This window comes from Zonotrichia leucophrys, chromosome 15 (assembly GCF_028769735.1).
Source record: "Zonotrichia leucophrys gambelii isolate GWCS_2022_RI chromosome 15, RI_Zleu_2.0, whole genome shotgun sequence".
Classification (NCBI taxonomy): Eukaryota; Metazoa; Chordata; class Aves; order Passeriformes; family Passerellidae; genus Zonotrichia; species Zonotrichia leucophrys.
In genome coordinates, this window is record NC_088185.1 from 3,711,600 (window position 1) to 3,737,827 (window position 26,228).

General features: G+C 47.4%; 2 protein-coding genes across 2 annotated transcripts; one reads left to right on the forward strand and one right to left on the reverse strand.

Moving 5' to 3' along the window:
- Positions 1 to 1,185: 1,185 nt before the first annotated feature.
- RPL6 (ribosomal protein L6) lies at positions 1,186 to 4,972 on the reverse strand. The gene is made up of 7 exons (XM_064726915.1): positions 4,862 to 4,972; positions 4,069 to 4,317; positions 3,879 to 3,977; positions 3,372 to 3,515; positions 2,453 to 2,501; positions 1,756 to 1,940; positions 1,186 to 1,377 (listed from the first exon to the last, which is right to left on the reverse strand). Exons 2-7 carry the CDS (start codon positions 4,315 to 4,317, stop codon positions 1,225 to 1,227), a joined length of 879 nt encoding a protein of 292 aa, XP_064582985.1. The 5' UTR covers positions 4,862 to 4,972; the 3' UTR covers positions 1,186 to 1,224.
- Positions 4,973 to 5,266: 294 nt separating this feature from the next.
- PTPN11 (protein tyrosine phosphatase non-receptor type 11) lies at positions 5,267 to 26,121 on the forward strand. Its single transcript, XM_064726914.1, has 16 exons — positions 5,267 to 5,426; positions 9,578 to 9,700; positions 10,744 to 10,938; positions 11,953 to 12,145; positions 13,225 to 13,341; positions 13,813 to 13,926; positions 16,469 to 16,565; positions 17,072 to 17,151; positions 17,264 to 17,422; positions 20,082 to 20,213; positions 21,193 to 21,347; positions 21,915 to 21,982; positions 22,137 to 22,288; positions 25,133 to 25,245; positions 25,486 to 25,587; positions 25,910 to 26,121. Exons 1-15 carry the CDS (start codon positions 5,413 to 5,415, stop codon positions 25,553 to 25,555), a joined length of 1,782 nt encoding a protein of 593 aa, XP_064582984.1. The 5' UTR covers positions 5,267 to 5,412; the 3' UTR covers positions 25,556 to 25,587; positions 25,910 to 26,121.
- Positions 26,122 to 26,228: the final 107 nt, after the last annotated feature.

A 26,228-nucleotide genomic window follows, 5' to 3' on the forward strand; every position in this document is an offset into this window, starting at 1 on the left:
CCTGCCACTTCCACCGTCCCAGGGTGCTCCAAACCTGGCCTTGGACACTTCCAGGGATCCAGGGGCAGCCACAGCTGCTCTGAGCACCCCTGGCCAGGGCCTCAGCACCCTCACAGGGAACAATTCCTTCCCAATATCCCATCTAACCCTGCCTCTGGCAGAGGGAAGCCATTCCCCATGTCCTGTCACTCCAGGCCTTGTCCCAAGTGCCTTCCCAGCTCTCCTGGAGCCTCTTTGGCCACTGCAAAAGGCTTCAAGGTCTCTCTGGAGCCTTCCCTTCTGCAGGCTGACACTCCCCAGCTCTCCCAGCAACAGGAGGATGCTGGGAGTGCCCAGAGCTTTCATTTCAGACATTTTAACACCACCAGCACCAGACTGCAGCCCCTTGGTGCAAACCAGGTATCCCACAGGTGTCCAAGTTCTCCCACTGCCTCTGGAACCCCCCCAAGCCCAATTCCTCTTTCCCACTGAGCATGGCTTCCACCTCAGGGAGGGATGCATTGCTCTCTTCCCCATCCTGTTTTCATGGAGCCTGGGTGAATTTGCTGAAATCTCTATTTCTCGTCAAGTCTAACCCTGTTGGCTACCTCAGCTCAGAATGACTGGGCAGACAGATGGTGCAGTTACATAAACCTGGATTCCTGCAGGATCTGGCTAAGGAAGAGCTCCAGAGTGCCAGACTTGGTGAACTGTACATCCCTGCTCTGTGTAGAGCATTGATTTCTGCTGGGTTCAACACAGCCCCAACCTTCTCCACTCACTTTCAGCCACTTCTATTCTGCAAAACTGTGGAGTATTCCCAGCATTGCCACTTCAAAATCAAAGCATAGCTCCTGAAATACCTCTAAGAAGTTATTTAGTAGCTGAAGTTCAGCACAGATTTATTTGGTCTTGATTTTATCCTGCACTGAGTCCAGCCTTAGCTGCTATTCCAAAGCAAAATCTGTTCAGGATCCCTTCCCAGCTCATTCAGTTAAGAAAACTGAATTTCTATTTATGTTAAATACTTAAAGAAATCCAACAACCACCACAAAACTACAACAGCCAAAACTCCTACAACCCCAAACTTCTCCAAATTCTGGTCATTACTACAGCCCCTCAGTTTGACCCAGCATCAACAAGCACTGCCAGAGCCGTACAACACCTGCTGTTGCACACTGCAATGAACACACCACAAACCCTTGCTCTTTTCCCTTGGACTTTAATGTGGTGCTTGCATGAGGCTCAGAACACCAATTTGTGAGGATAAACTCCATTGGAGAGCGAGAAGGTGGAGCGCAGGTACCCCCGGAGCTGAGGCACCTTCCTGATCCGCGCCAGGATCTGCGAATCCACGGCCTTCTGGTCTGTCTTGCGCTGCTCCGTCAGCTCATATTTCTGCAAAGCACAGAGAGCAACCTTAAAACCCTGGGAGAAACTGCAGGATCCTTTAGAGAGAGGAGGAAATTCAGGGCAAACCCTGAGTTTTGGGATTTTAAAGAAATCTTTCCCCCATTTGTTCTCGATAACGGGAAGGTGGTGGAGCACTGAAATGCTCCTTGGAGCCAACACAGTGACAGCATTTCTTGGTCAAAAAAGACATTTAGCTCCTTCTCCTCTGAGAAAACCCCCCAAATTTTAAAGGTTACCTCATTTTCATGGCACCACCTCACCTTATTAATGACCACTTACAATCCACTGTTTTTTTTCCTGCTAATTCCTCCTTTCCAACCCAACCTGGAGCATTGAAAAAGAAGGAACCACTCTGTCCCTTACCTCTTTCTCAGTGTCAAAGATTTCTCCTTCCTGGTGCTTAGGCTTCCTCAGCCTCTTCTTCTTGAAGTAGGAATCCGTGAGATGCTTAGGAATTTTCACCCCAGTGAGATCCACCTTGGTGGATGTGGCAATAACAAATTTCTGGTGGGCCCTGCGCAGAGGCACACGGTTGACAGCCAGGGGGCCTGAAGGCAGAGAAGACAAGAGAGAACAAGGTCAGCTTTTCTGGGGAAAATCACTGCCTTGAAGCTGAATTTTTGTAGTCTATGTGATGACCAATTCCTTCAGAGTTGCCTACAGATAATATCTCAACAGTCAAAGCCCCCTAGAAATACAAAAATTTCCTTTCTGAGCTCTTCCAGTCAGATAATGAGGCTTAATTATCTCCTCTCCACCTCCCTGCAAAGTCACAAATGGCAGAATCATTAAGGTTGGAAAAGATCTCCAAGATCATCAAGTCCAACTTTGACAGATCACCACACTGCCAACTCCAGCAGAGCACTGAGTGCCACATTCAGCTGTCCCTTGGACACCCCCAGGAGTGGTGACTCCACCACAAAACGTGATTCCACATTGATGTGCCACACCAAACACATGCACATCTGTTGTACTACTGACTCCAGAGACAAACTTCAACTTAAAAGACCCAAAGAACTCTCCCAGAACAAAAATACCGTGCTTAAATACAATTTTTTACCTGTAACAAGCAGAAGGCCAGTATCAAGCTGCTTCAGGAACACAACACGCTGTAAAGAAATGAGACAGGACATCAATCCTCAGGTCCCAGTGCTGCCACACCACAGCCAAACTGGGAAGGGATTGTGGCTGTTACTGGTACCAGCACTGCCAGTGCTCCAGGTGTGGGTCAGCTGTGCCACCTGAGGAGCTGCCACCTTGGGATCCAAGCCCCAGCACCTCCAGGTGCCTCCTCTCCTACCAAGTGTGACTCTCCATGAGCTTTACCTCTCAATGCTGAGCAAAGCCAATGACTCCAGTTTAACTCTTCCCCCATCCCACAGGATGGCAACAGCCATCCCAGCACCCAAATCCTTTGTGTGAGTTACAGGCAGGAATTGGATAAACACCACAAGGACTCTGTAACTTCACTCAGAGCCATTCCCCAGTTGTGTTTTGCTCCTTCTGGTCACAATTTCCTTCTCTGACAGCATTCTTTATGGAACCATGAACATCAAAGACAGAGAATTCAAGGCAGGAATTCAGGATGGTGACAAGAATTCAGGATGGTCCATCCTGAGGATGGAGAACCCAATATAAAAATCCATTACACCCTGATAATCAGATTAGGAACGAAACTAATTTTTCCTTTGCAGTAACTGCTGTAAGACAAAATTTTATCTTTGTAGGAGCAGCAACAGAAACAGGCTCTGCTCTGCAGCAAAACTCTTTGCATTGTGTCCAAGCAACTGGCTGAGCCTGTTTTACTTCCAGCTCTGCTCAGAACAACTTTAATTTACAAACATTTCACCTCTGCCTCCCCTAAAGGCTGGACAAGGAAAACACCCAGACAGAAGTCACACATTTACACCCAGTGGCCCAGCTGGGAGATTGAGGGTGCTGAAAGGCTGCCAGAGGCTGGGAGCAGGAGCAGTGCCCACCTTGCCGCGGTGCCGGCCGGTGAGCAGGATCAGCACCGTGCCGGGGGTGATGGACGAGCGCAGGCGCCGCTTGTGCTGGCAGAAAGGCTTCTTGCCATGGCTCAGCAGCTTCCTGGGAACGTCCTCCGTGGGGTAGTACCTGGGCTGGGAGCACAGGACAAACATCTTGTACCACCCATGTGTCTCACAGCACACTGATTCCTCAAAAAGGGTTTCCCTATTTCCCCGAAGTTCAGCTTTCTGAAGGATTTCTGCTGCAGATGGGCTTGGAAACACACTGGGTATTTTAGAATATTTAGTGTCCAGCTCTGTATTTGTGTGTGTACTTCCACCATGGCACAGCAACACACAGGACAGAGAATTCCCACCACCTCCCACAAATGCTGGGTCTGTACTTACAGAAAGCACAGCACAGGCTGAGCCCCTGCATCCCCCCAAGCACGAGGCTCACCACCCAGCCTAAAGCCCCCTGCAGCAAACCACGAGCATCCCGGTGCTTTTCCGTACCATCTTCCGGATTTTAACCACCCGGCTGCCTCCATTCTTGTCTCCACCCACTGGCTTAGTGATAGTGGCACGGGGCATCTCCTTCTTCTTCTTCTCTATCTGCGCGCAAAGAACAAGGAAAACTCAGCACATTTCAAACCAAAGGCACCACGATAAACCCCATTATTCCCCCCAGAGCTCCCCACCCTACCTTTGTCTCTGGGGCCGTGTACTTGCGCTTGTACAGGGCTTTCCTGGCGTACATGGCAGAGCGGGAATACCTCCCGATGCCGCGGGCCAGGACGGGGTTACGGCTGGCATGGTATTTCTTCACTCTCTTCTTCTTGTCCCCAGCTGCTTTCTGGCTTGGCTTCTGCTCCGCCGGCTTCTTCTCCCCTCCCTTCTTCTTGGCCGGCTTCTTCTCACCTGGCTTCTTCTCTGGCGCCTTCTCGCCCGCCATCTGCGATCACGGACAGCAGGGTTTAGAGCTTGTTACAAAGCACACAGAATAAAAATAAAACAATCCAAACCATCCTTCACACCTTTCTAGTAGCTGTCAGCCACCTCCTCCGGGCGCAGCTGACTTAGCCCTGCTCCCTGTGCGACTCTACACGGCTTTAAGCTGCTCCTGCACGCTGGTTACAACAACTCCAGCACACTCCAAGCGCTCCTCGGTGGGAAGCCCGAGGACACACAAACACACCCCGAGCCTGCAGCCGCCTCTGCCCCGGCACCGCTGAGCTGCCAGGCCCTGCCCCAGCGGCCTCCCCCGTCCAGCCCCAGCCCAGCTCCCCGGGAAGCTCCGGCGCGGCCTCCACATCCCGCCGCGGCCTGGCCCGCTCGGACCGGCGACACTCCCGTTCCTCCCCACTCCCGCGCCCATCCGCCGCTCCCCGAGGCTGCCGGGCCGCGCCTGTGACCGCAGCGGGGCCGCCGGCTGGCGGATGGCAGCGGATGGAGCGCGATGGGCCGGGCGCCGATAGCGCCAGCTCCGCCATCCTCACCTTCCGGGGGAGCAAAAGGAACTCACATCCGGGTGCGCGGGCTAAGGACAGCGCGGCGTCTGACGTCAGCGCGCCGCGCGGGGCACCATGGGACTTGTAGTCCGGGACCGTTCGCGCTGTCCGGGGCAGCCCCGGGTCACCAGCGAGGGGGACACCGGACCCCGCGCCCGCTCCGGGGGCTGCAGGACCCCCGGCCCGGACAGCGGTCCCGCCGCGCCGCCGCCGCTTAACCGGCGTCTGCCCGGGGCTCGGCCGGCTCCGCGCCCTGCCCCGTGTGCGGGCGAGGCTCCCGTACCACCGCGCTCCAGCGCCGGGGGTCCCGCAGCCCCCCGGGCGGAGCGGCGGCGCGGCGCGGGGCGGGGCGCGGCGCGGGGCGATGACGGCGCGGGCGGTGACGCGGGGCGGGCCGCGCCGCGCTCGCGGGCCCGAGGCCGCCGTTGTTCGCGCTCCCCGCAGCGCCCGAAGGCCGCGGCCCCGCCGGGACCCCCATGTGAGCGGCGGGCGGCGCGGGGGGGCCGGCGCACCGCGACCCGCCGGGGCCACGGGGGAAGATGACATCGCGGAGGTGAGGCGGGAGCGGCGGCCGCGCCGGCGGGGAGGGCGGCGGGCAGGGGCCGCGGCTCCCGGGGCTGCGGGGACGGGGCTGCTCCCTGCGGGCGGGCAGGAGCCCCGGGAGCCGCCCCGGCAGCGCCCACCGCGCCCGTTCCCGCGGGGATGTCCCGGTCCCGGAGCCCCCTCCCGCCTGTTCCCGGGGGATGTTCCCCTCCCGCAGCCCCCACCCCGCTCGTTCCCGGGGGATGTCCCCGCTCCCCGATCCCGCTCCCCGCCCGTTCCCGGGGGTGCAGGGATCGGGGGGCTTCGAGTGTCTCGTTGGTGGCCGGAGCTGCCCCGGTGCCCCGGTTTGGGGGGGTTCCCGTGAATGTCCCCATGGAGCCCGAGGGATGGATTGTTGGTGACTGGGACCTGCTCAGTGCCGGGTTCGTGTTCCGTCGAGGGCCAGCAGCGCTGATTTACCGACCCTAACACACGGCCCGGAGTGTCCCTGAGCTCCCCACACCTGCGCTCTTAATCACTTATCAGCGTTCGCTCTGATTTCAAACCCTTGTGGCACTGCTAGAGCACGGCGACGAACAGCCAAACCCGTTTCTTTGTTGTAGCTTCTCACTGTCCTTGATGGATTTTGATATTTGTACCCGGTGTTCTTTTGGGTGAGCTTTGAGCTTTAGAGGAATTATTGTCATAGAAAATACTATAAATGTATTTATCCTTTTTAACCGACCTATTCTGAGATTCCCAGAATGGTTTGGGTTGGAAGGATCATAAAGTTCATCCCATTTCCCCCCCTGCCATGGGCAGGGACACCTTCCACTATCCCAGATTGCTCCAGCCTGACCTTGGACACTTCAGGGATGGGGCAGCCACAATTTCAATTGATTCACCTCTACAACTAATAGCTATTAAATTATAATTTCTCCAAGGGTAAGTTGTCCTCTCTCTTTTCTCCTCAAGATGGTGAATCTGGGTGAATTGGTTTCAATCCATGGCCATTTATAGTAGGATTTGGGGTTTTTTGAACTGTATGGAGGTTTTTTAGTCTATGTTGTGCTCTCTGGATGTCCCTGCTCACAGGTTACAAGTCACCTTTGGGCAGCTCTGTGAGTTTCCTCCTTGCCAGAATATTTACTGTTAGTCTGCTCAGAGCCCTAAACTGCAACTTGTGAGGGAGACTGAAAAAAGCTGGGAAATATCAACTGATGAGCCTATAAATAGGAGTAATTAAAGTACCCGTCAGCACATCCCCAGTGCTGGGGCTGTGACAGCTGAGACAGAACTGATTTCATCTCTCCTTTGCTCTTGCAAAGGTGATTAAAAACCCCAATCACCGTGTGGAAAATTGTATCGATTTATTTCTTTTGGTTTGGTAAGAGAGAAATGTGCTGGCAGCGTGTGACTTAGGGAGCACAGATCCTGCTGGACCACGACAACAAAAAAAGGGATCGCTGTGGATTTTCCATCGTGGATTTTTTTTTTTTTTTCCCCATCAGAAATTTCCTCGCTTTGCTGACACCCCCTTGATTTTGAGCCCCTTGTTTCTTACCAACATCCCCACCTTGCTGTGAGCTCACTGTGGGCTGGCAGTGATGCATTCCCAGCCCCTGAGTGGGAATTGCTGCGGGAGGGATGGTGAGGAGCAGCCCTGCCAAGGGCGTGGGTTTGGGTGACCCCTGGGATTGTATTCACTGCCCTTGGCCGGGGCACCGACTCTGCACCTGCTGCCACGGCCACGGGCAGGGAAAAGAGCACAAAAAAGCCCAAAATGCATTCCATCCCTATAAAAGGAAGCGTGAGAGCGGGTCCTGGCTGTGCCCTCCCCGTTTGGAAGGGCTGCAGCCCCCAAGGTTGGGAGCACAAGGGATGGCAGCGCTTCAAGGAGGATCCTCCTGGCGGCCGGAACCGCTGGCAGGGATCCCTGACACCCCCATTCTGCTATTTGGGGTGCCTGACAAATGCAGCTTCCTACTCAAAGCCAAAAATACGGAGCTGAGGGAGCAGGAGGACGAGGTGCCAGCAGAGCCACAGTTACATAAAGGGCAAGAAATCCCTCCCAGGTGTAGCTTGGCTTTGCTGCGTCTTGGTGTGGATGTGGGAGAGAGATTTTGGACCATCTATAGGGTTTTTGTGTGTTTAAGCTCTCCTTTAAATGCTGGTTAAATAACAGGTTATTTGTAGTTATCTCTGTACATAAATTATTATTTTTCCTTTGCTGTAACAGCTCATGCACAGCTTAAGGTTCAGGGTGGGATACAGAAGATATTTCACTGGTTGAAGTTTATGCAATTTCAATATAATAAATCTGAAGAAGCAATCACAATAATTTCTCCTCTGTCTCTTTAGACAGTTTTTTGCTGTAAACTCAAAAATTTCTCCTCTGTCTATTTAGACTTTTTTTTTTTGCCATAAACTACAAAATTTACCAAGGTTTCTCTTGATTCCTGTGCATATTTAAAAACCTTTCAAATTTCAAAATATTACTGCAAATTTTTTGTTTTGCTTTTTGTGTTTTTTTTTTTTTCCTTTTGTGTTTGTTTTTTCCTAATGGAAAAAACAGAAACAAAAAAAAAAAAAAGGTAAAATTTTGGGAGTAGAAATGTGGTAAATATATGATCACCTTCTCCAGGCAACCTGTTGTGGGCTGAAGTGTGTTATTTAATGTTCACTTCATGCCAGGTACTGATGCTTGTGCAGTTTCTCTTGTGAGAACTTTCCTTGACCTTTGAATAATTGTTAGGTAAATGTAACATTATTCATTAGTTCATTCCCATTTGCTGTGATAATTTGGAAGTATTTTTGAATGTATTTTTCCATGTCCTGTGCATAAATTTGATAATTTCTGTGTTGTTCTTCAGGGAAAGATGGGGACTATTCACTAGATTTTCATGGTGCAAGTAGAATATTATGAACTAGGGGAAGAAAAGATTCACAAGAAGATTCACACAATTTATTTCTGAAAAGGATCCTGATGAATGACTTGCTAGGGATTTGGATTTTCTAGAATCCTAAAACTCCAGAACATTTCTGAAGAGAAGGCTTTGGTGGGAATATTGGCAACTCTTCAGTAGAGAAGGAATTGCTGCAACAATTGAAATAATAACCCTAAATTTAGACCTGTGCTCTCATATTTTGCTGATTTAGCAATTTAGCCTGAAATGCTGACTGGATCAGGAAGGATCAGGAATGCTGTTCCATTTTTCTGGATATAACATTCCTCTCTCTGTGACGAGCCTGCCTGTGGAGTTTTTTTGGATATATTTTGTTGTACTTTGGAAAAACCCAGAGGTGAACAGAGAGAGGAGCAGGCTGGGTTCTTTCAGCACACAACAACGAGGATTTAACTCTGAAAATTAAATGTGATTTTTTAATTGCCGAGTGCAAAAGTGGCAGAGCTGAGGTCGAGCTGCTCACACCAACAGTTTATTCTTAGAATTTTAGAAAGAAAATTCTCCCCAGACCCTTTCATGCAGAACTCCCTCAGGGCTGCAATAAAAACGGGCAAATTCCAGATAAGAGCAGAGGCAGCGGTGGCACCGAGTGCCTCCCAAATAAGTCCCAAAGTCAATGCCAGAGGTGGGGACACGGAGCTGCTGGCCCCAGCTCTGCCTGGGCTCTGGGATAGTCATTGAGAGCAGTCTGTGGGTGGTGAGGATCAATGGGAGATTCCTCTGGGGTTGTATTTAAACAGGGCAGACCCAACCCTGGCCCCACATCCCTGCGAGGAAGAGCAGTGGGGTGTCCACGCAGGCAGTTCCTTCCTGGCCCCCTCAGCTGTGCCCTAAACCATGAGGTTTTGTTCAGTTTTTAACCTTCAAAATGTTGTCGAGTGTCACTTTGGGTGTTTTGTTTTTATTTTTAGGTATTTTTCCTGTTTGTCTTTCAGTTTCTTTGTGTGCTGTGTTTTGCTGGAGTAAGGAAATACCACTTCTGGTCTGTGTTTATGTTGTGTACCTTTGATATCATTTTAATCAGAATGGGGATAAGTGTAATTCTTAGGCTTACAGAAAGTTGCAATGCATAAAGTTGCAATGTGAAACTAATAACGAAATTTTATTAATTTAGGTGCAAAGCTCAGTGTGCAAGCTGTCACATTGCTCTCTGTGAGTTAACTCTGAGAACCTGCTGTTTATTTATTAACATTCTTTATTTTTTAACCTCTTGTAGATGGTTTCATCCAAACATCACTGGGGTGGAGGCAGAAAACCTGCTGTTAACAAGAGGAGTCGATGGCAGCTTCTTGGCACGGCCCAGCAAAAGTAACCCAGGAGACTTCACACTCTCTGTTAGGTGAGTTTGGCTCTTCCCAGTCTTGCCCCAGGTTGGTAATAATCTTAATTTATTGCTATCCTATGGAGAAGGAGCTGTGGGTGAACTCCTTGAAAGAGGTGAAAGAATGCTCTGGTCACTTTTTAGTGTTGTTCGCTTTTCCCTCTTCTTTTTCTCCCATTTTCCCTGAAGAGCTTCTCAAAAACTTTTACTCAGCTCTAAATTGGAGGGGAGTGAATTCTGATTTTACAGCAGGACAGAAATGCTCAGGAGAAGCAGAAGCAGGTTGATAATAACATTGCTTTTAGCCCTTTACAAATCCATTTGGTCACCAGCTGGAAGGAGCCAGAGGTGTTGGGAATTAGTGATCCAGCAGGAAATCCAGACTCTCCTTGCACAGGAAGAGTCAGCAAGTTTTTAAGGGCAACTGTGGCTTTTTCAGCTTCCAAAATAGGCCCTCTGTGGCAGTTGTCCCCTGACACTGCGTGGTAGGGATGGGGAAAAGACAGCAAGAGGAAGTAGATAAAGGAAAAGGGAAAAGTGGGATTGGTGATAAGAGTTGTGCTGCTTGGATACTTGTGAGATAACAGCCCTTGTGGCACAGGAGGGGATTCCTGCTGGGAGCTGCTCTTCCTTCATATTGATTGAGACTGTGGCAGCAGGCAAAGGCAAATATTTCCTGAGGGAGAGACTTTGGGAGCTGGTGGGAATTCTGGAGAAAGGAGCAAACCAGCTCTGCTGGATGTCCAGAATATTCAACTTTGTGCTCGTGTGTGGAATTTTGTGTGGCTCTGAGGGGTTTCTGGTGGGGCTCCTGGGGCTGCAGACCAATTCCAGTCTGCACAGAATTGGTTTGTGCTGCCAATTCCAGCTCAGAACTTTTCTCCTGTTCTCCCTGCCTGGTGGGCAGAGAAGCTGGAGCAGAGGAGCAGCAGCTCCATGCTGGAATTGTGAACATGGATCTCTCCACCTCAGGCATCACCAAATCTAAAAGTGATTGATTGATTGATTGATTGATCGGCTGACTTGGGAAGGGTTTTGGTGTCCTCTGTTTCAAATCTCAGACGAACTGGAGCAGTGACCCACATCAAGATCCAGAACACAGGTGACTACTATGACCTCTACGGCGGAGAGAAGTTTGCCACGCTGGCTGAGCTGGTGCAGTACTACATGGAGCACCATGGGCAGCTCAAGGAAAAGAATGGAGATGTCATCGAGCTGAAATATCCCCTCAACTGTGCTGATCCCACCTCAGAAAGGTCAGAGAAATGGTGGAACCTCCATGTCCTTGTGCTGCTTAATAAATGCTGTGTTAATCCCTCTTCTGCCTCCCTCTGGGAAAAGGGTGGCCACGACTTTGGATTTGTTTCAGGGAGGTTTCTTGCAAAATAGATGAATAAATGTGGTTAAAGGTGAAGCAATCCAGGCCTCAGAACCTGTTCCCTTCAGGATTCTTTCTTGGGTGGGACAGGACTGAAATAGAGGGCAAAATTCCCTTTATTCTCACTGGGAGAATGTTTAATCTGAGAAGTTCTGATGTTGTTGCTGCTGCAAGGAATTCCCAGGGATATTTCTGGGCATAACTTTTTGTGCTTTTCCTAGCAGTGGGTAGAAAGTGAGGGCTGCACAAATCCTCAGATTCCTCAAACTCCTGTTTTGAGGAGTGTGGTTAATAAGGAGAATTTGGGACTCTGGATTTGAGGAAATATCAGGGGTCAGAACTAAACCAGCAGATACCTGTTTATTCCTTGAAGTGAAAAAATGAGGAAAAATAATCAAACAAGTTCTCTTAATGCCTTAACAGAGGTGGGGAGGATTGATGGTTTTTTGGCCTATTTCCTGAAGAATTGGGGTTGCTGGGATTACCCTCTCCAGTTTCTAATGGGATAGAAGGGTGGGGTCTCAAAAGTATGAGGTTTCCACAAGTTTATCAGGGAAATTTCATGAAGGAAATAAAAGAATGAATGCCTTGACTGAGGGGAAGATTGGAGTGTAACCTGGTGTTTATTTGGATTGTTGTGAAGGATCCAAATCAAAGCTTCACTGGAAACTTGTAGGAAACTCCATGGAAGTGCTTTGAAGTGTTTCTGTCCTCACTGATGTGCACCTGGACACTTCCAAAGCTTATTTTATTTATTATTTTTACCAACCGAGGCTTTCCCTAGACCCGGCTGCTGCTGAGTGAACAGAAGGATTCAATTCCATAATAAACACCTGGAACAAACGGATTCAGCCGGAAAGCTAAGCAGGGTGTCTCACCTCTTCATTTCCAGGTGGTTTCACGGGCATCTCTCAGGGAGAGAAGCTGAGAAACTCCTGACAGAGAAAGGAAAGCATGGCAGCTTCCTGGTGAGGGAGAGCCAGAGCCACCCTGGGGACTTTGTCCTTTCTGTGAGGACGGGGGATGACAAGGGAGAGAGCAACGACGGCAAATCCAAAGTGACACACGTCATGATCCACTGCCAGGTAGGAACAGCAGCGACTCCACGGGCTCTGGATCCACTCCCCTTTTCCCCTTTTGCTGCAGGTCATCCCTTTGATCAAAATGTCTCCTTTGATGGCATCAAAATTCCAATATTTTTTGGCTGGCTGGCTCCTGTCAGGGCCTTCTGGCTCAAATCACACTCTGCTGTGCTCAGGGAGCCTTTGCAGTCTCCTGGATGGGTTTGATCAAAATAGGAGTGATTGGATAAATGGAGATTTATCCACAGATGTCTCTGTGCTGTCAGTTCAGGCAGTTACACCTGATGGATGATCAACAGTCTGTGAAAATGAGTGTTCACTCCAAGGAATGCCCTGAAATCTAAATCTTCTGTTTAGTATAAGGTAGTTCTTCACTGAAATATTACTAAATTACAGTTTTCATATTTAATCTGTCTCCATGGGCTGCTATTTAAAAAATAATCATAGATTTTTAAAAAAAACATGGATTTTTCTTATTCTCTTTTACTTCTGTTGTGCCCGAAGGCAGTGTAATAACCAAATTGTATAAAAACACCTAAAATGCAGTAACAGAAGTAGTTTGGAGGTAGAAATGACCCACCAGGACTGTAAATGCTGAATTAACAGAATATGTTTATTTTTTCAAGAAAATCCCTCTGACTTGCAGTTAGCATCTCTGCCTTTGAGGAAAATAATTTGGCATTTGCTTCCTTAAAATAGAGATGGTGCCAGGCAGTGCCAGCCTTTCAGGACCCAATCATACACTTAATTTTGGAAATCAATTCAAATCTCTAATTCTTGGATTCTCATCCTGTAGCTCCAGAGCTGCCTGAGCCCCGGTTCAGAGGGAATCAGCTCTCTAAAAAAAGCAGATAAACCGATTTTCAAGGAGATGGCAAAAAAAGGAAATGTCCTGCAGCGTGTCTGTTTCTATTTATTAAAGTTCTATCCTTTAGCAGAAGGATTTCAGTAGAGCCTTCCACACATAATTTTGGAGGTTATTTCTGATGCAAGGCACAGCCTAGAGGTGCTGTGGCTGTGGTGGTGGGAAATGCATTTATTTGGACAAATATATGCAAATATTTATTTATTTGACTTTTCAGGATCTCAAATACGACGTTGGTGGAGGGGAGAAGTTTGACTCTCTGACAGATCTGGTGGAGCATTACAAGAAGAACCCCATGGTGGAGACTTTGGGCACTGTGTTGCAGCTCAAGCAGGTGAGGAGGACAGGCCACCCCTGAGCTTTGCCATCTGCAGGATGTGTTGTTGAAATGCAGCTTTTCCATATGTTCTGCAAGGCTTTTTTTCTGAGGGGAAAAAAATGAGGAGTTGAACTTCATGAAATGGATGAAAAAGTAAATTTTTGTTAGGCTTGGGAAGGGATTGTCTTGTCTCTGATGTGCAGAATTTCCTGGTCTGTAAGAGTTGCAGGGCATGTCCGGAAATGAGACAATTTAATGCATTAAATAATTAAATGAATAATTAAATAAAAACTGTGACGCTTTAAAACCAACTGTTCACCATCCCCTTCCTCACTGCCCTTGGCTCGAATCCCAAAACACTGACATCCAAAAAAAAAAGCCTGGATCCTAAAATCCCATTAAAATATCCTCATTTTGAGGGATTTGTGTTAGAGCTGTCTTTGCATGGCTGTTCTTGGCTGACCTGTGGTGTTTGTGTGTGCCCAGCCCCTGAACACCACCCGGATCAACGCTGCCGAGATCGAGAGCCGCGTCAGGGAGCTCAGCAAGCTGGCAGAGACCACGGATAAAGTCAAGCAGGGCTTCTGGGAAGAGTTTGAGGTGATTCCTGACATTCCAGGGAGTGTTTCCCGCAGTGTTTCCTGCAGTTTTTCCCTCCAGTGTTCACTCTCACACTGCCAAAGTTGGGTTCTGCTTTCCTGCTGTTTCCTCCTTTCCATCCCCTCACATCCATGGCTTTACTCCCATCTCCAGGGCTTTGCCAGCTCCACTCTCGTGGCTTGAGATATTTGCCTTTTTTTTCCCTGATTCTCAGAGTGATTTTTGTCCAGGATATCCTCCTGGATGTCCTTCCCTGTTTGTCCCACCGGGACAATCCTTCCCATTCCTTCTGCAGTTTGGGAAGTTGGGAGCCGTTTCTTTAGAGACACTTCCATTTCTCAGTCCATCCGTTGTCCTTGTGGCTTTTTGATGCTCGTTTTTGAGGATCTTAAAGCCATTGGGAAGGGGTAGAAAGCTCTGGGATAAAACAACATGGATTATATGCATTTCTTGGACTTCTGGAGGTTTCATTTTGGTTTGTTTTGGTGTTTCATTTCTCTCTGTCGGCAAAATTCCAATTTTTTTCCAGAAGGACAAGGAGAATGGCTTCAAACTAGAAGAGAAGTTTAGATGAGATATTGGGAAGAAATCCTTCCATCATCTGGAAGAAACTCTTCCCAGAGAAGCTGTGGGTGCCCAGTCCTTGGAAGTGTTAAAAGCCAGATTGGCTGGGGCTTGGAGCAGCCTGAGACAGTGGAATGATTTGGGTTGTGAGGGACCTTAAATCCCATTGTACCCCACCCCTGCCATGGCCAGGGACACCTTTCCCTATCCCAGGTGGCTCCAAGCCCCATCCAGCCTGGTCTGGAGCACTCCAGGCTGGATAATGGACTGGTTTGTACCTCACACACACACAAAACCACCAGTGGAGTCTGGAATTCCACCAGCAGATGGCAACAGGAAACTGGGAAGTGCTCAGGGAGCTCCAGAGAGGCTGCTGTGAGAAACTTCCTGAATAGTGATGGATTTGCAAAGTGACCATGCTTGGAGAAACCCTCCTTGTTCAGAAATATCCATTGGCTAAATGTGCAGTGTGCTCTGATTGTTGCCAGGAGAGGGAAAATTAATCCATGGAAAGGGAAGGAATTAGCACAGAGGTGTGTGAGGGGAATGGCAGATGGTGAGGTGATGGCACTGGGAAATGATAAAATGAGGATTGAGATTTCTCCTTTCTCCTTCCAGAGAGAGGGGACAGCCCTTGATGCAGGGCTGCTGGATGGTCAGAACGGCCAGAATTCCATCTGGAGAGGGAAGGAAGTCAGCAGAGGTTGTGTGTGTGTGGGAAGGGATTGTTGGTTTGGCAAAACACAACTGAGCTATTAATTCACAGTTCTTTCCTGACCTCTGCTTCACGTTGAAAAAATTTTTCTTGGAGTGGATTTCTCAGTCCAAGGAAAAGTCTAGCAGGAAAAGCAAATAAATGAAGAATTTTTCCTGTGGGACATTGCACTTCTTTTTCCCCTTTGCTGCTGTCACTGAGCTCAGCACTAACCCTCGTTTTTTTGGGATTGAAGCCCTCTCCTGGCAGTTTCAGTGCCCTGTTTTCCCTGTTTTCCATTCCCTCAGGGAAGCTCCAGCTGTCCCCCATGGTGGCAGGAGGGGGGAGCACACTCCAGGCTGCCCATGGATCCCTGTCTGTGCTGCTCAGCCCAGATGGTGAATTTAAATCACTTGTCTCCAGGCAGGAATGCTTCCTCTTGTCCCAGGAAGCACCAGAACAGGGATGTTCACAGCCCTTGTAGTGTTTTTCCTTCTGAGAAATGGTTATTTCTGAGCTTAGTGCTGGGATGTTGTGGTGAGGTGGAGGAGAATATTCAGATTTATGGCTCTGAATGGGCTTGTTGGGATCACTGCTGCTCGTGGATCTCTCCTCAGGGATGCTCCAAGCAATGATAATTAACTCTAGGAAGGAAGATGTGGTTTCCACACACATTTAATTGCTCCAATTCTTTAACTTGCTGAGAAAGTTTGGCTCTCAGACCTTTTGCCTGGAATTCCACAGGCTGGAATTTGGGAGCTGTTTCCTGCCCTTTTGTCACAAGCTTGAAAACTTTTCATCTCTTCAATTTCTTTTGCTTTCGCTGCCTTTAGGATCAGCCCAATTATCCAAGGTCATCAAGTGAGGGAGTATCAGACTGAGACAGGAGTGAGCAAATGTGCCAGTTAAATAAAGAGTCTGGAGGGTGGGAATGATGAGGGGAGCAGCTCCCAAAGCCCGAGTGTTCCTTTTAGTGGGACCAGGAACTGCTTTGGGGATGAAAACTTGGAGCAGAGCATTGGGATCCTGGTGCCTCCAGCTCCAGGGAGCTTTGGGAGTGGGGAGATTTGCCATGGAAGTTTGGAATTGCTGCTGTCCCTGGGACGCTGTGTCCCAGAAAATCCCCGCTGCAGCTTGTTCCTGACTGGGATAATTCATGGATAAATAAATTATGGGTAGCCCACCACCTAATGCCCCTCTCCTGCCTTTTCTCTGGGATTGCTGTGAGCGTGGGCCAGCCCATCCTGCTGTTCCTGAGCCCCCCTGTGTGTGCTCTCCCCTCAGACCTTGCAGCAGCAGGAATGCAAACTCCTCTACAGCCGCAAGGAAGGGCAGCGCCAGGAAAACAAGAACAAAAATAGATACAAAAACATTTTACCCTGTGAGTATCGACCCTTCCTTGCCGTTTAATGTTACTCTGGTTTGTTTTCCTCATTAGTACAGGGTTAATTAAGTGCCACTGGCCTTTGGCTTCTCTTTAATGATAATTTTCCCTCTTATCAGGATTATCCAGTGATTTCCAATTTGGGTTCACACATTTGCACTTTGTAGATATTTGTAATGTTGGTTTTTATCTTCATTTAAAAGCCTCATATCCCTCAACTCAACAGGCTGGAATACTTAAATTTAAGAGGATTAATTTGGAGGCCAGAACTGGCACATGCAAATCCCAAGGCTTTGCCTTGACTTGGTGTTTGAGTGTTCCTGAATTCCCAGACATGGACATGTTTTGGTCCAGCTGGTCACAGCAGCTTCTTTAAAGGAAACAGAACAGGCAATTTGGAATATTTTGATCACTTATTTACTAGGATTGATAATTAATTAATAGCTGCTATGTGCTCACAACTGTGGGCTGCAAGTGCTTGACATGCATGTGTGTTTTTGCAGTTGATCACACCAGAGTTGTTCTCCACGATGGTGATCCCAATGAACCCGTTTCAGACTATATCAATGCTAATATTATTATGGTGAGTGGATTTGAGTGTATTCCCACCTCCTCTTCCCTAAATCCAAGGGAATCTTGTCACCACACACAATTTGTTGAATTCCTGGTTTGGTTTTTTTTTTTCCCCTCTCTAGCCTGAGTTTGAAACCAAGTGCAACAACTCAAAGCCAAAAAAAAGTTACATTGCTACCCAAGGCTGCCTGCAGAACACAGTGAATGATTTCTGGAGGATGGTGTTCCAGGAGAATTCCAGAGTTATTGTCATGACCACGAAAGAAGTGGAAAGAGGAAAGGTAAAACCAAACTCCAACTGGCTTTGGGAAAGATTCTGACATTCAGGAGCTGATCTGACAGGGATGAATTGATTTATGACTGGAATCAGGCACAGGATTCCTTGGAAATCTGGAAGGTGCTGAGTGTCCTTTTTTTATTGGTGTCTGTGGGAATTGGGGATGGATTCCTGTCACATCAAACCTCCCTTTCTTAAGGTTTGCCTGCTGAAATTTCAGCTGCTGTCTGTGAATCTCTGTATTTCAAACTTATGGGAGATGTGGCCAAGCAGGAATTCTGGGTGCTTGAAGGGAAAAATTCCCTGCTCCTGCAGCAAAAGTCTGGGCATTTATTTTAGCTCATCAAGACCTCCCTAATAAAACAGAATTATGGGATTTAATTATTACAAAACTGAACGTAGAGATGTTGCTGCTTAGCTGGGAGCTGCCCTGGCAGGATTTAATGCTGTCAAGAGGAATTTTCCCTACAATGGTGTATCCCAAAAATCTCCACTTCCCTTTGGAGTACAGGAATCTTGTCCTGCTCCCTGGCCTCTGGCAAACCTGGGGATATTTTAATTTGTTTCTGGTTTCAAATGATACAAGGCAGGAAGGAATAGGAATAGTTGAACATTGATATCCTGGCAGCAGCCACACACAGCTTCCTGGGGTTTGTAAGGATTTATCTTTGGAATTTGTTGCTTCTGATCTTTTTTCTGTTTGATAAATACTGTCCCTTCTCTCCTTTTAAATTTCTCTGCTTCTTCCACACACTATTGTCCACGTTTTTACCTTTCTCCCTATTCTCATTATCTGTTCCTGAATAGAAAACTGTTGCTTTTTTAGGGGAGCATCATTTGTGGGGAAAATCAAATTAAGAGCTGAAGTTTTTCTGTGGGTGACTGATGATTGCAGGGGGTCCTCACTCCCAGGAACTTTGTGTGAGTGCGCTGAAGACAAATAACAGAAAATTTTACAGGATTCTCTCCCTAATTAAGGTGTCAAAGCTTCAAACTGGTGCTGTTTATTGGAGCCATTGGACTTTGTCTTGTGTATTTATTTTTTAAAGTCTTTGTAAAGTTTTGCCACTTCATCCCCCTGATAAAGGGACAGGATTTGTGTTTCCTTCCTTGGAATTCACTGACAGAGGAGAAGCTCCCCATTCCCAGTGCTAATCTTTGTTTTGGAAGAGGAGAAATAAATTACGGAGTTGATTTGAATGCACCTTTCTTCCTTCAAGTTATTTATTATTTTTTTAAGAACCCCCTGAATGGCCTTTGCTCCTCTGCAATTTCTCCATTTTTTTTTCCCCCCAAAGTTTGCTCATCCCTTTTGCTGGAGAAAACACCTTAATTCATCAGTGCTGCATTGCTGCTTCTTTCTGTGCCCTTGATTGTTTTTGTGATGCCTATTTCACTTCTTAAAGAATTGCAAATTCCAGTCCTGGTATCAAATCAAAGCTTTTTTATCTCAGGCCAAGCTGTTTGCAGGAAGAGAGAACCTTTGCAGCAGAGCTGCCTCCATAGCCTGAGGAAGGGAGGAACTGTGGAACATCCCAGCCCTGCATCAAGTCCTGGATGTGCTTTAAAGTGCAGAAGCAGCAAATCCTTAGAAATTAAAGGAGTTTTGGGGTTTTTGGAGGCAGTTCAGCAACCCTTCCAGCAGAGTAAAGCTTATTTTAAAACATCATGTTGCTGTTCAGAGCTCTGCATTGAAAACTGCAAAGTTATTTCTGCTGGCACCCCCCAAAAATCAGTGTATTTGCTTCAGTTTCAGAGTATTTGCTTGTTTCTCCCCTTGTGACAGGGAAAGAAGGGCAAAAATAGCAGGAAAGCATCTTGTTGCCTACGTGGGCATGTGTTCAGCCATCTTCTCTGCCTTGGGCTGCCAGGAGGAGCTTCCCTGTGCTGTGTTTTTTCCTGAATATTCAGGATAACTGCAAATAGACCCTATTGCTCTGTAGGATTTGGTGTTTGCTCCTGCAGTAATTCCTGCTTGGACGCTGCATTCCCAGGAGTTGCTCTTTCCTGACCTGTCACAGGAGCCAAATCCAGGTGCTGATGGGTGAATCCATTCCTCAGTGGATGGAATTTATCCCTGGGCAGAGACAATCCTGATGGAGCAGCAGCACACCAAAAACTCTGCATTTCAGAACCTACAGACCCACAAACTCCCTTTACAGGAGTTTCCATCTTTGGTGATGGAACCAGAGCTGGGTCAGTCCTTCCTGCTGCAAGCCATGGAAAAGCAAATATCCAAGTTTAATTTCCACTGGGAATGATTTGTACCTTTGACCTTTATTTCTTTTGCAGCCTGTAGGGTTTGGGCTGTGGGACTGAATTCTGTATTTTAAGACCTGTGACAGGGGGTGCAAAAAGCATGATTTTAATCCCCAGCTTTTGAAAATATCCAGGTGTAAAATATCCCAAAAATGTGCTAAGAGGAGAGGTGACCTGTACCTGTCTGAAATTATCCAGTGGCTGTTATGGAGAGGAGAAACTCCCCATTAAAATATTCCTCACCTCATCAGCTGATTGTCCTCTGTGGACTCTGAAACAAAAACAAAACCTTCAGGGTTGAATTAATCACTTTGCAAAGCAACTTTTTTTTTTTTTTTTCCTGCCTGATTATTCCTTTTCTTTTTATTGGTTTTTTTTTTCCTTTATAATTTGAAATCTTGCAGAGTAAGTGTGTGAAGTACTGGCCGGATGAATATTCCCTGAAGGAGTACGGGGTGATGCGTGTCCGGAACGTGAAGGAGAGTGCAGCCCACGACTACACCCTGAGGGAGCTGAAACTTTCCAAAGTTGGCCAGGTGAGAACAAAAACAGCTCTGTCCTTTCAGCCCAGCTTGTGGATCACCAAAGGAAAAAATGTCAGGATTAGCCCATTTCCCTGGAATCAATAAAAGCACTCGGAGGTGAATAAATGGAGCCCTGCCTTTCTTTGAAGCTCCACGTTCAGTTCCATCCATCTTTCTCTCTTTGCCCTTGGGATAATTGAAGATTCTCCTACCTAAGCAGCTTTTGGCAGGAGAGGAGCTGCTGCAGAGCTTGCAGGGAATCAGGGAGGAGGGAAAATGCTTTTAACTGAGGGCACTTCAATCCAGCCTGGCACTTGTTCCCTCATGGAAATGGTGGCACTGAAAGGAAAAGTTGTGTGTGGAAAATTCACTTAAGGGAAGGGATAAAAAGGTGAGAAAACAGTGTGGAAATGGCAATTCCTGTTAAGGAACAGTTTGGATCAGGGAGGAGAAGCAGACCAGGGGAATTGGGGATGGATTCCTGTCACATCAAGCCTCCCTTTCTTAAGGTTTGCCTGCTGAAATTTCAGCTGCTGTCTGTGAATCTCTGTATTTCAAACTTAAGGGAGATGTGGCCAAGCAGGAATTCTGGGTGCTTGAAGGGAAAAATTCCCTGCTCCTGCAGCAAAAGTCTTGGCATTTATTTTAGCTCATCAAGACCTCCCTAATAAAACAGAATGATGGGATTTTATTATTACAAAACTGAACATAGAGATGTTGCTGCTTAGCTGGCAGGATTTAATGCTGTCAAGAGGAATTTTCCCTACAATGGTGTATCCCAAAAAATCTGGGGAGTACAGGAATCTTGTCCTGCTCCCTGACCTCTGGGCTATTTAATTTGAGGGATTTAATGACTGATGTGCCAGGCCAGGCCTTGTTCCCTCCTTTGGGATTTGCGGAGCTGCGCTCGGGCCGGATTTGGGGGGCTCAGCTGTGCCCCACGAGCAGCCAGCTGTGTTTGGAGCAGCAGGTGTGTGTCCCTGTGCCGCAGGGCAACACGGAGAGGACGGTGTGGCAGTACCACTTCCGCACCTGGCCCGACCACGGCGTCCCCAGCGACCCCGGCGGCGTCCTGGACTTCCTGGAGGAGGTGCACCACAAGCAGGAGAGCATCCCTGATGCAGGACCTGTCGTGGTGCACTGCAGGTGAGGCTCCTGCCGCTCCTCCTTTTGGCCCAGGGAGCTGAGAGCTTTAAAAAGAACAATTTTCCCTGGGAATTGCTCAGAATTCCCTGGTTTCTGTCTGTGCAGTGTCACATTCTGGGGGGGTGGCACAGGGTCCCCTTGGGAAGGGATTTCAGGCTCTGAACCTTTGGATAAATGAAAATTTCTGCTGTTGGATGAGAAGATGGGACCAGACCTGGCTGGAGCATTTCAAGTGCAGGATCATGGGAATTCTGGCATCTCATCCCACCTGTGAAGGCTCTGTCCATTTTGGGTGTTCTCACCTTGTAAATGATACCATTTTTAGGCAGAGAAATGTTAGATCTGACCTTAGTTTTTTTTCTGATTTATAAACACTGAGGGACAGAAGTGCTGATTTCTGTGCCTTCCCTGGGGTCTCTGGTTTGACTCTGGCTAGAATTTGGAAGCCCCTGGCTATAATTTGCAAACCTCCTGTCTCCTAATGCCAGAATTCCTTTACCTGAGGTTTTGCTGCGCATTCAGAAAGATCAAAACAATAAAATTCCATTTTTTTTCTCCTTCTTCCAGTGCTGGGATTGGTCGAACAGGAACTTTCATTGTCATTGACATCCTCATTGACATCATCCGAGAGAAAGGTACCTTTAACCCTTTGATTGCCCTGCCTTTAACCCTTTGGTTTCCCTGCCCGCTCCCGGATCCACCCCAGCAACGCCGATGGAGGGTTCAGGTGAGCTCCACCCTCACCTTGGTTCTTTTCCCTGCTCTCCCCAACGCCGTGGATGTGCCCAGGGGTGGACTGTGACATCGATGTCCCCAAGACCATCCAGATGGTGAGGTCCCAGCGCTCAGGGATGGTGCAGACAGAGGCCCAGTACAGGTTCATTTACATGGCAGTGCAGCACTACATCGAGACCCTCCAGCGCAGGATCGAGGAGGAGCAGGTGGGTCCCTCCCAAAGGATCCCAGCCCGGAGCAGCAGTGCTGGGAATTGTGTTCTGGGAAGGCTGAAGGTGTGAATTGTCTCCTGTATTTTAGTTCATTGTGCTTGAGAAATAATTAAATTGGTAGGTGGGATCCTCTCCTTAAGATATCAAGTGGAATCCTCTCCTTAAATTTGGTGGAATCCTCTCCTTTCATTATCGGATGGGATCCTCTCCTTAAATTATTAAGTGGAATCCTCTCCTTAAATTATCAGGTGAAATCTTCTTAAAACATTGTGTGGAATCCTCTCCTTAAATTATCAGGTGGAATCTTCTCCTTAAATTATCAGGTGGAATCCTCTCCTTAAATTTGGTAGTATCCTCTCCTTACATTATTGGGTAGATTCCTCTCCTTGAATTATTAAATGGAATCCTCTCCTTAAATTATCAGGTAAAATCATCTTAAAACATTGTGTGGAATCCTCTCCCTAAATTTTCAAGTGGAATCCTCTCCTTAAATTACCAGGTGAAATCTTAAAGCATGATGCAGAATCCACTCCTTAAATTGTCAAGTGGAATCCTCTCCTTAAATTATCAGGTGAAATCTTAAAACATTGTGTGGAATCCTGTCCCTAAATTATCAAGTGGATTCATCTCCTTAAATTAAGTGGAATCCTCTCCTTAAATCAATTGGAATCCATTCCCTAAATTATTAGGTGGAATCCTCTCCTTAAATTATCAGTTGGAATCCACTCCTTAAATTACCAGGTAGAATCCTCTCCTTACATTACTGAGTGCAATCCTGTCCTTAAATTACTGAGTGGAATTTTCTCTTTAAAATATGAGGTAGAATTCTCTCCTTAATTTAAGTGGAATTCTCTCCTACTCTCCCTGTCCCCGTATCTCAAATTTCCTTCCTGTTATCAAATTTCCTGTGGAGGAAGAATAAAAGATAAGGGTCTGTTAATTAAAGCAGAACCTCGTGCTCTTTGTGTTTTAAGGAGATTTCAGAGCTTGTTCCCTGCATTCCTCAAAGGGGAAAATCAAATGCTGATCACTCCAATTCCAGTTTTGGGAGTTTATTGGTAGGAAATCAGTTTATTGGAGTGGAAAATGAAAGGGTGAGTGTGGTGGTCCAACAAAAAGCACTGCCAGGAGTGTGGAGGGATCAGAAATGTTTGGGAATAAGTGGTGAGAGCCACAGAGAGCTTCCCCTGCCCCTTCCTGCTCAGGGGATTCCTTGCACTGCAGTTTGGGGGGTTTTACAGCAGTTTCCTGGTTTTGTGATAAAGAGCTGATGTTTTCTCCTTGTCCCTGCTGCTCCCTGCCCTGACCTCAGAGCAGCTGGGGTTTGTACCTTTTGCTTTCTGTGCTAATTAGCCCAGATTTTTACTCTTTTCAGTGTCTTTTTCCCTGCTGGGGACTTTGCAACACTTACTGGGTTAGTTCCTCTTTATCAGCTGGTTCCTGCAAAATGTCCTGTGGTCCATCCCACAAATCCTGCATTCCATGTGTCCACCAATCCATCCATCCATCCATCCATCCATCCATCCATCCATCCATCCATCCATCCATCCATCCATCCATCCATCCCACAAATCCTGCATTCCTTGTGTCCACCAATCCATCCATCCATCCATCCATCCATCCATCCCACAAATCCTGCATTCCTTGTGTCCAATCCATCCATCCCACAAATCCTGCATTCCTTGTGTCCATCCATCCATCCATCCATCCCACAAATCCTGCATTCCCTGTGTCCAATCCATCTATCCCACAAATCCTGCATTCCATGTATCCACCTATCTATCCATCCCACAAATCCTGCATTCCATCCATCCATCCATCCATCCATCCATCCATCCATCCATCCATCCATCCATCCATCCCACAAATCCTGCATTCCTTGTGTCCCATCCATCCATCCCACAAATCCTGCATTCCCTGTGTCCACCAATCCATCTTTGTCTCCCAGACTTTGTTCGATGAAGCAAACCCAGGTTTGCTCAACAAATCTTTTCCCGAGCTTTGTTCCCACAAACTGCTCGGGACAGCTTTGTCATAAATCCTGGCTAGGAGGGGTTTGAGAATCAGCAGAATGAGCTGAGGGAGTTTCAGGAGTCCATCCTGGAAAAGCCTCAATCCCAGGAATGTTCTTAATGGGAATTCAGGAGCCAGAACTCCTCTGCTGTGAGATCGGGTCACTCCTCAGCACTTGTTGGCAGCATTAAAAAACCCCAAATAAACCCACAAACCCCTCCCCAGCCCCCAAATTCTCTGCAAAACTTCATTTTCCACCTTGCAGGTTTCAGTGTTTGCAGGCCTTGTGGATGCCTGGGAAGAGGAAAAATCCATCTCCCGTTTCTTTCCCAGCGTGGTTCCCTGGCAGGATCTGGAGCTGGGTGCCAGCACAATTGGCTGCAGCCTGGAGCATATGTGCACCATCCAAATAACAGCTTGGCTGCTTTTTATATCAAACCTAATGGGCTCAGATATTATTTTATTAGAGCTCCTGCAAACAATGGTGTTGCTCTGTTGGCCCCAGCTCCGAGCTGGAAATGAGGTCAGTGGGAAGCCCACTGGCTGCTCAAGAATGAAATGGGGATTTTTCTGCCAAGGAGATGAGGGTTGAGCACATTCAGAGGGTTGGTGTGTCCTGCTGGAGATGGTGGGATGGGTGGAAATGGGGATTTATCAGGTTTAGGTGTGCTCAGTGATGTGTTCACTGCAGGATGAGCTCTCTCCTCACAGATAAACCTAAAAACACCCATGGGTATCTCCTCGTGGAATTGCTGCACTTTCTCAATGATTGGTTGCTGGGATTAACCCCAAACCTGGCTTTTTGTTGTGTGTTTTGCTTCACAGAAGAGCAAGAGGAAAGGTCACGAGTACACAAACATTAAATATTCCTTATCGGACCAGACGGGCGGGGATCAGAGCCCTCTCCCCCCCTGCACCCCAACCCCAACGTGTCCAGAGTAAGTCCAGTCCTGCCCTCAGTTTTTGAGCTGTTTTCTCTCCTCTTCAGAGACCTCAAACGAGGCTGAGTTACCCCAGAACCTGCCCTGTTGTGCTGGGCTTGCCTCTGAAATAAATCAAGTAAAATTAATTGTCTCTGAATTATGGGGTGTGTATTATAGGACATTTCTTTTTGTGTATTATAAGATTTTTTTTATTTTTTTTTTTTGGTGGGACTCTAAATCCTGATTTCATTTCAGAATGAGAGAAGATAGTGCTAGAGTATATGAAAACGTGGGGCTGATGCAGCAGCAGAAGAGTTTCAGATGAGAGGATGTTCAGAGCCTTCCCAGCCAAGGCAGGTGTGTATGGCCTGAGGAGGGGCTGTGCCCAGCCTGCCTTGGGAGAAAATGCCCCCAAAAATGCCCCCAAAAATGCCCAGAATGCTTGGAATTGATCCCCACAGGGTGCCTGAGTTCCAAAAGCTAATTTAAATTCAATTTTCATGACCTTTATACACAATCTCACCTTTCACTGCCAAAGCACTCGCACGGTTTCTAAGCCAGGCTCAAGACTTTGGGTTGAGTTTAAACTTTATTTAGAGCATTTCTGTGCAATGCCTGAATAAGAAACAACTGCTGGGTTTTTTTCTCAATAATTCTTCATTTTTTTTTCCTTTCCCAGACATGAAAATGGTTTTTAAAAAGGTCAAGAAAGAGATGGAAGAAGCTTCACGTGAGCAGTGAACTCTGAGGGCTTGGTACCTTTTTATTTACGGTTTTAATCCTTCAGTAGGCAAAACTTCAGAGCATCTAAAGATTGTTTTTATCTCTTCTCTCCAATTTCCAATTGCTCATTTTCCAAATAAAAGGAAATCCTTTCTACAAGGTAGACAATTACTTTGTAGAGTCAGTTTTGAATCCTGCAAACTGTTGGACTGTCATCCATTTGTTTTTTTTAAATAGTATTTTGGTTTCACAGTATGGCTGTTAGTGGGGTTTTG

What these genes read in the sequence shown, in the direction of transcription:
- RPL6 (XM_064726915.1), bottom strand. Translation starts at nt 4,317, where the DNA reads ATGGCGGGCGAGAAGGCGCCAGAGAAGAAGCCAGGTGAGAAGAAGCCG. An exon ending in ACACGGCCCCAGAGACAAAG is followed by an intron (nt 3,978 to 4,068) that starts GTAGGGTGGGGA and finishes CTTTGCGCGCAG; the next exon opens with ATAGAGAAGAAGAAGAAGGA. An exon ending in TGGCCTTCTGCTTGTTACAG is followed by an intron (nt 1,941 to 2,452) that starts GTAAAAAATTGT and finishes CTCTGCCTTCAG; the next exon opens with GCCCCCTGGCTGTCAACCGT.
- PTPN11 (XM_064726914.1), top strand. An exon ending in ATACAAAAACATTTTACCCT is followed by an intron (nt 16,566 to 17,071) that starts GTGAGTATCGAC and finishes GTGTTTTTGCAG; the next exon opens with TTGATCACACCAGAGTTGTT. An exon ending in CCAACCCCAACGTGTCCAGA is followed by an intron (nt 25,246 to 25,485) that starts GTAAGTCCAGTC and finishes ATTTCATTTCAG; the next exon opens with AATGAGAGAAGATAGTGCTA.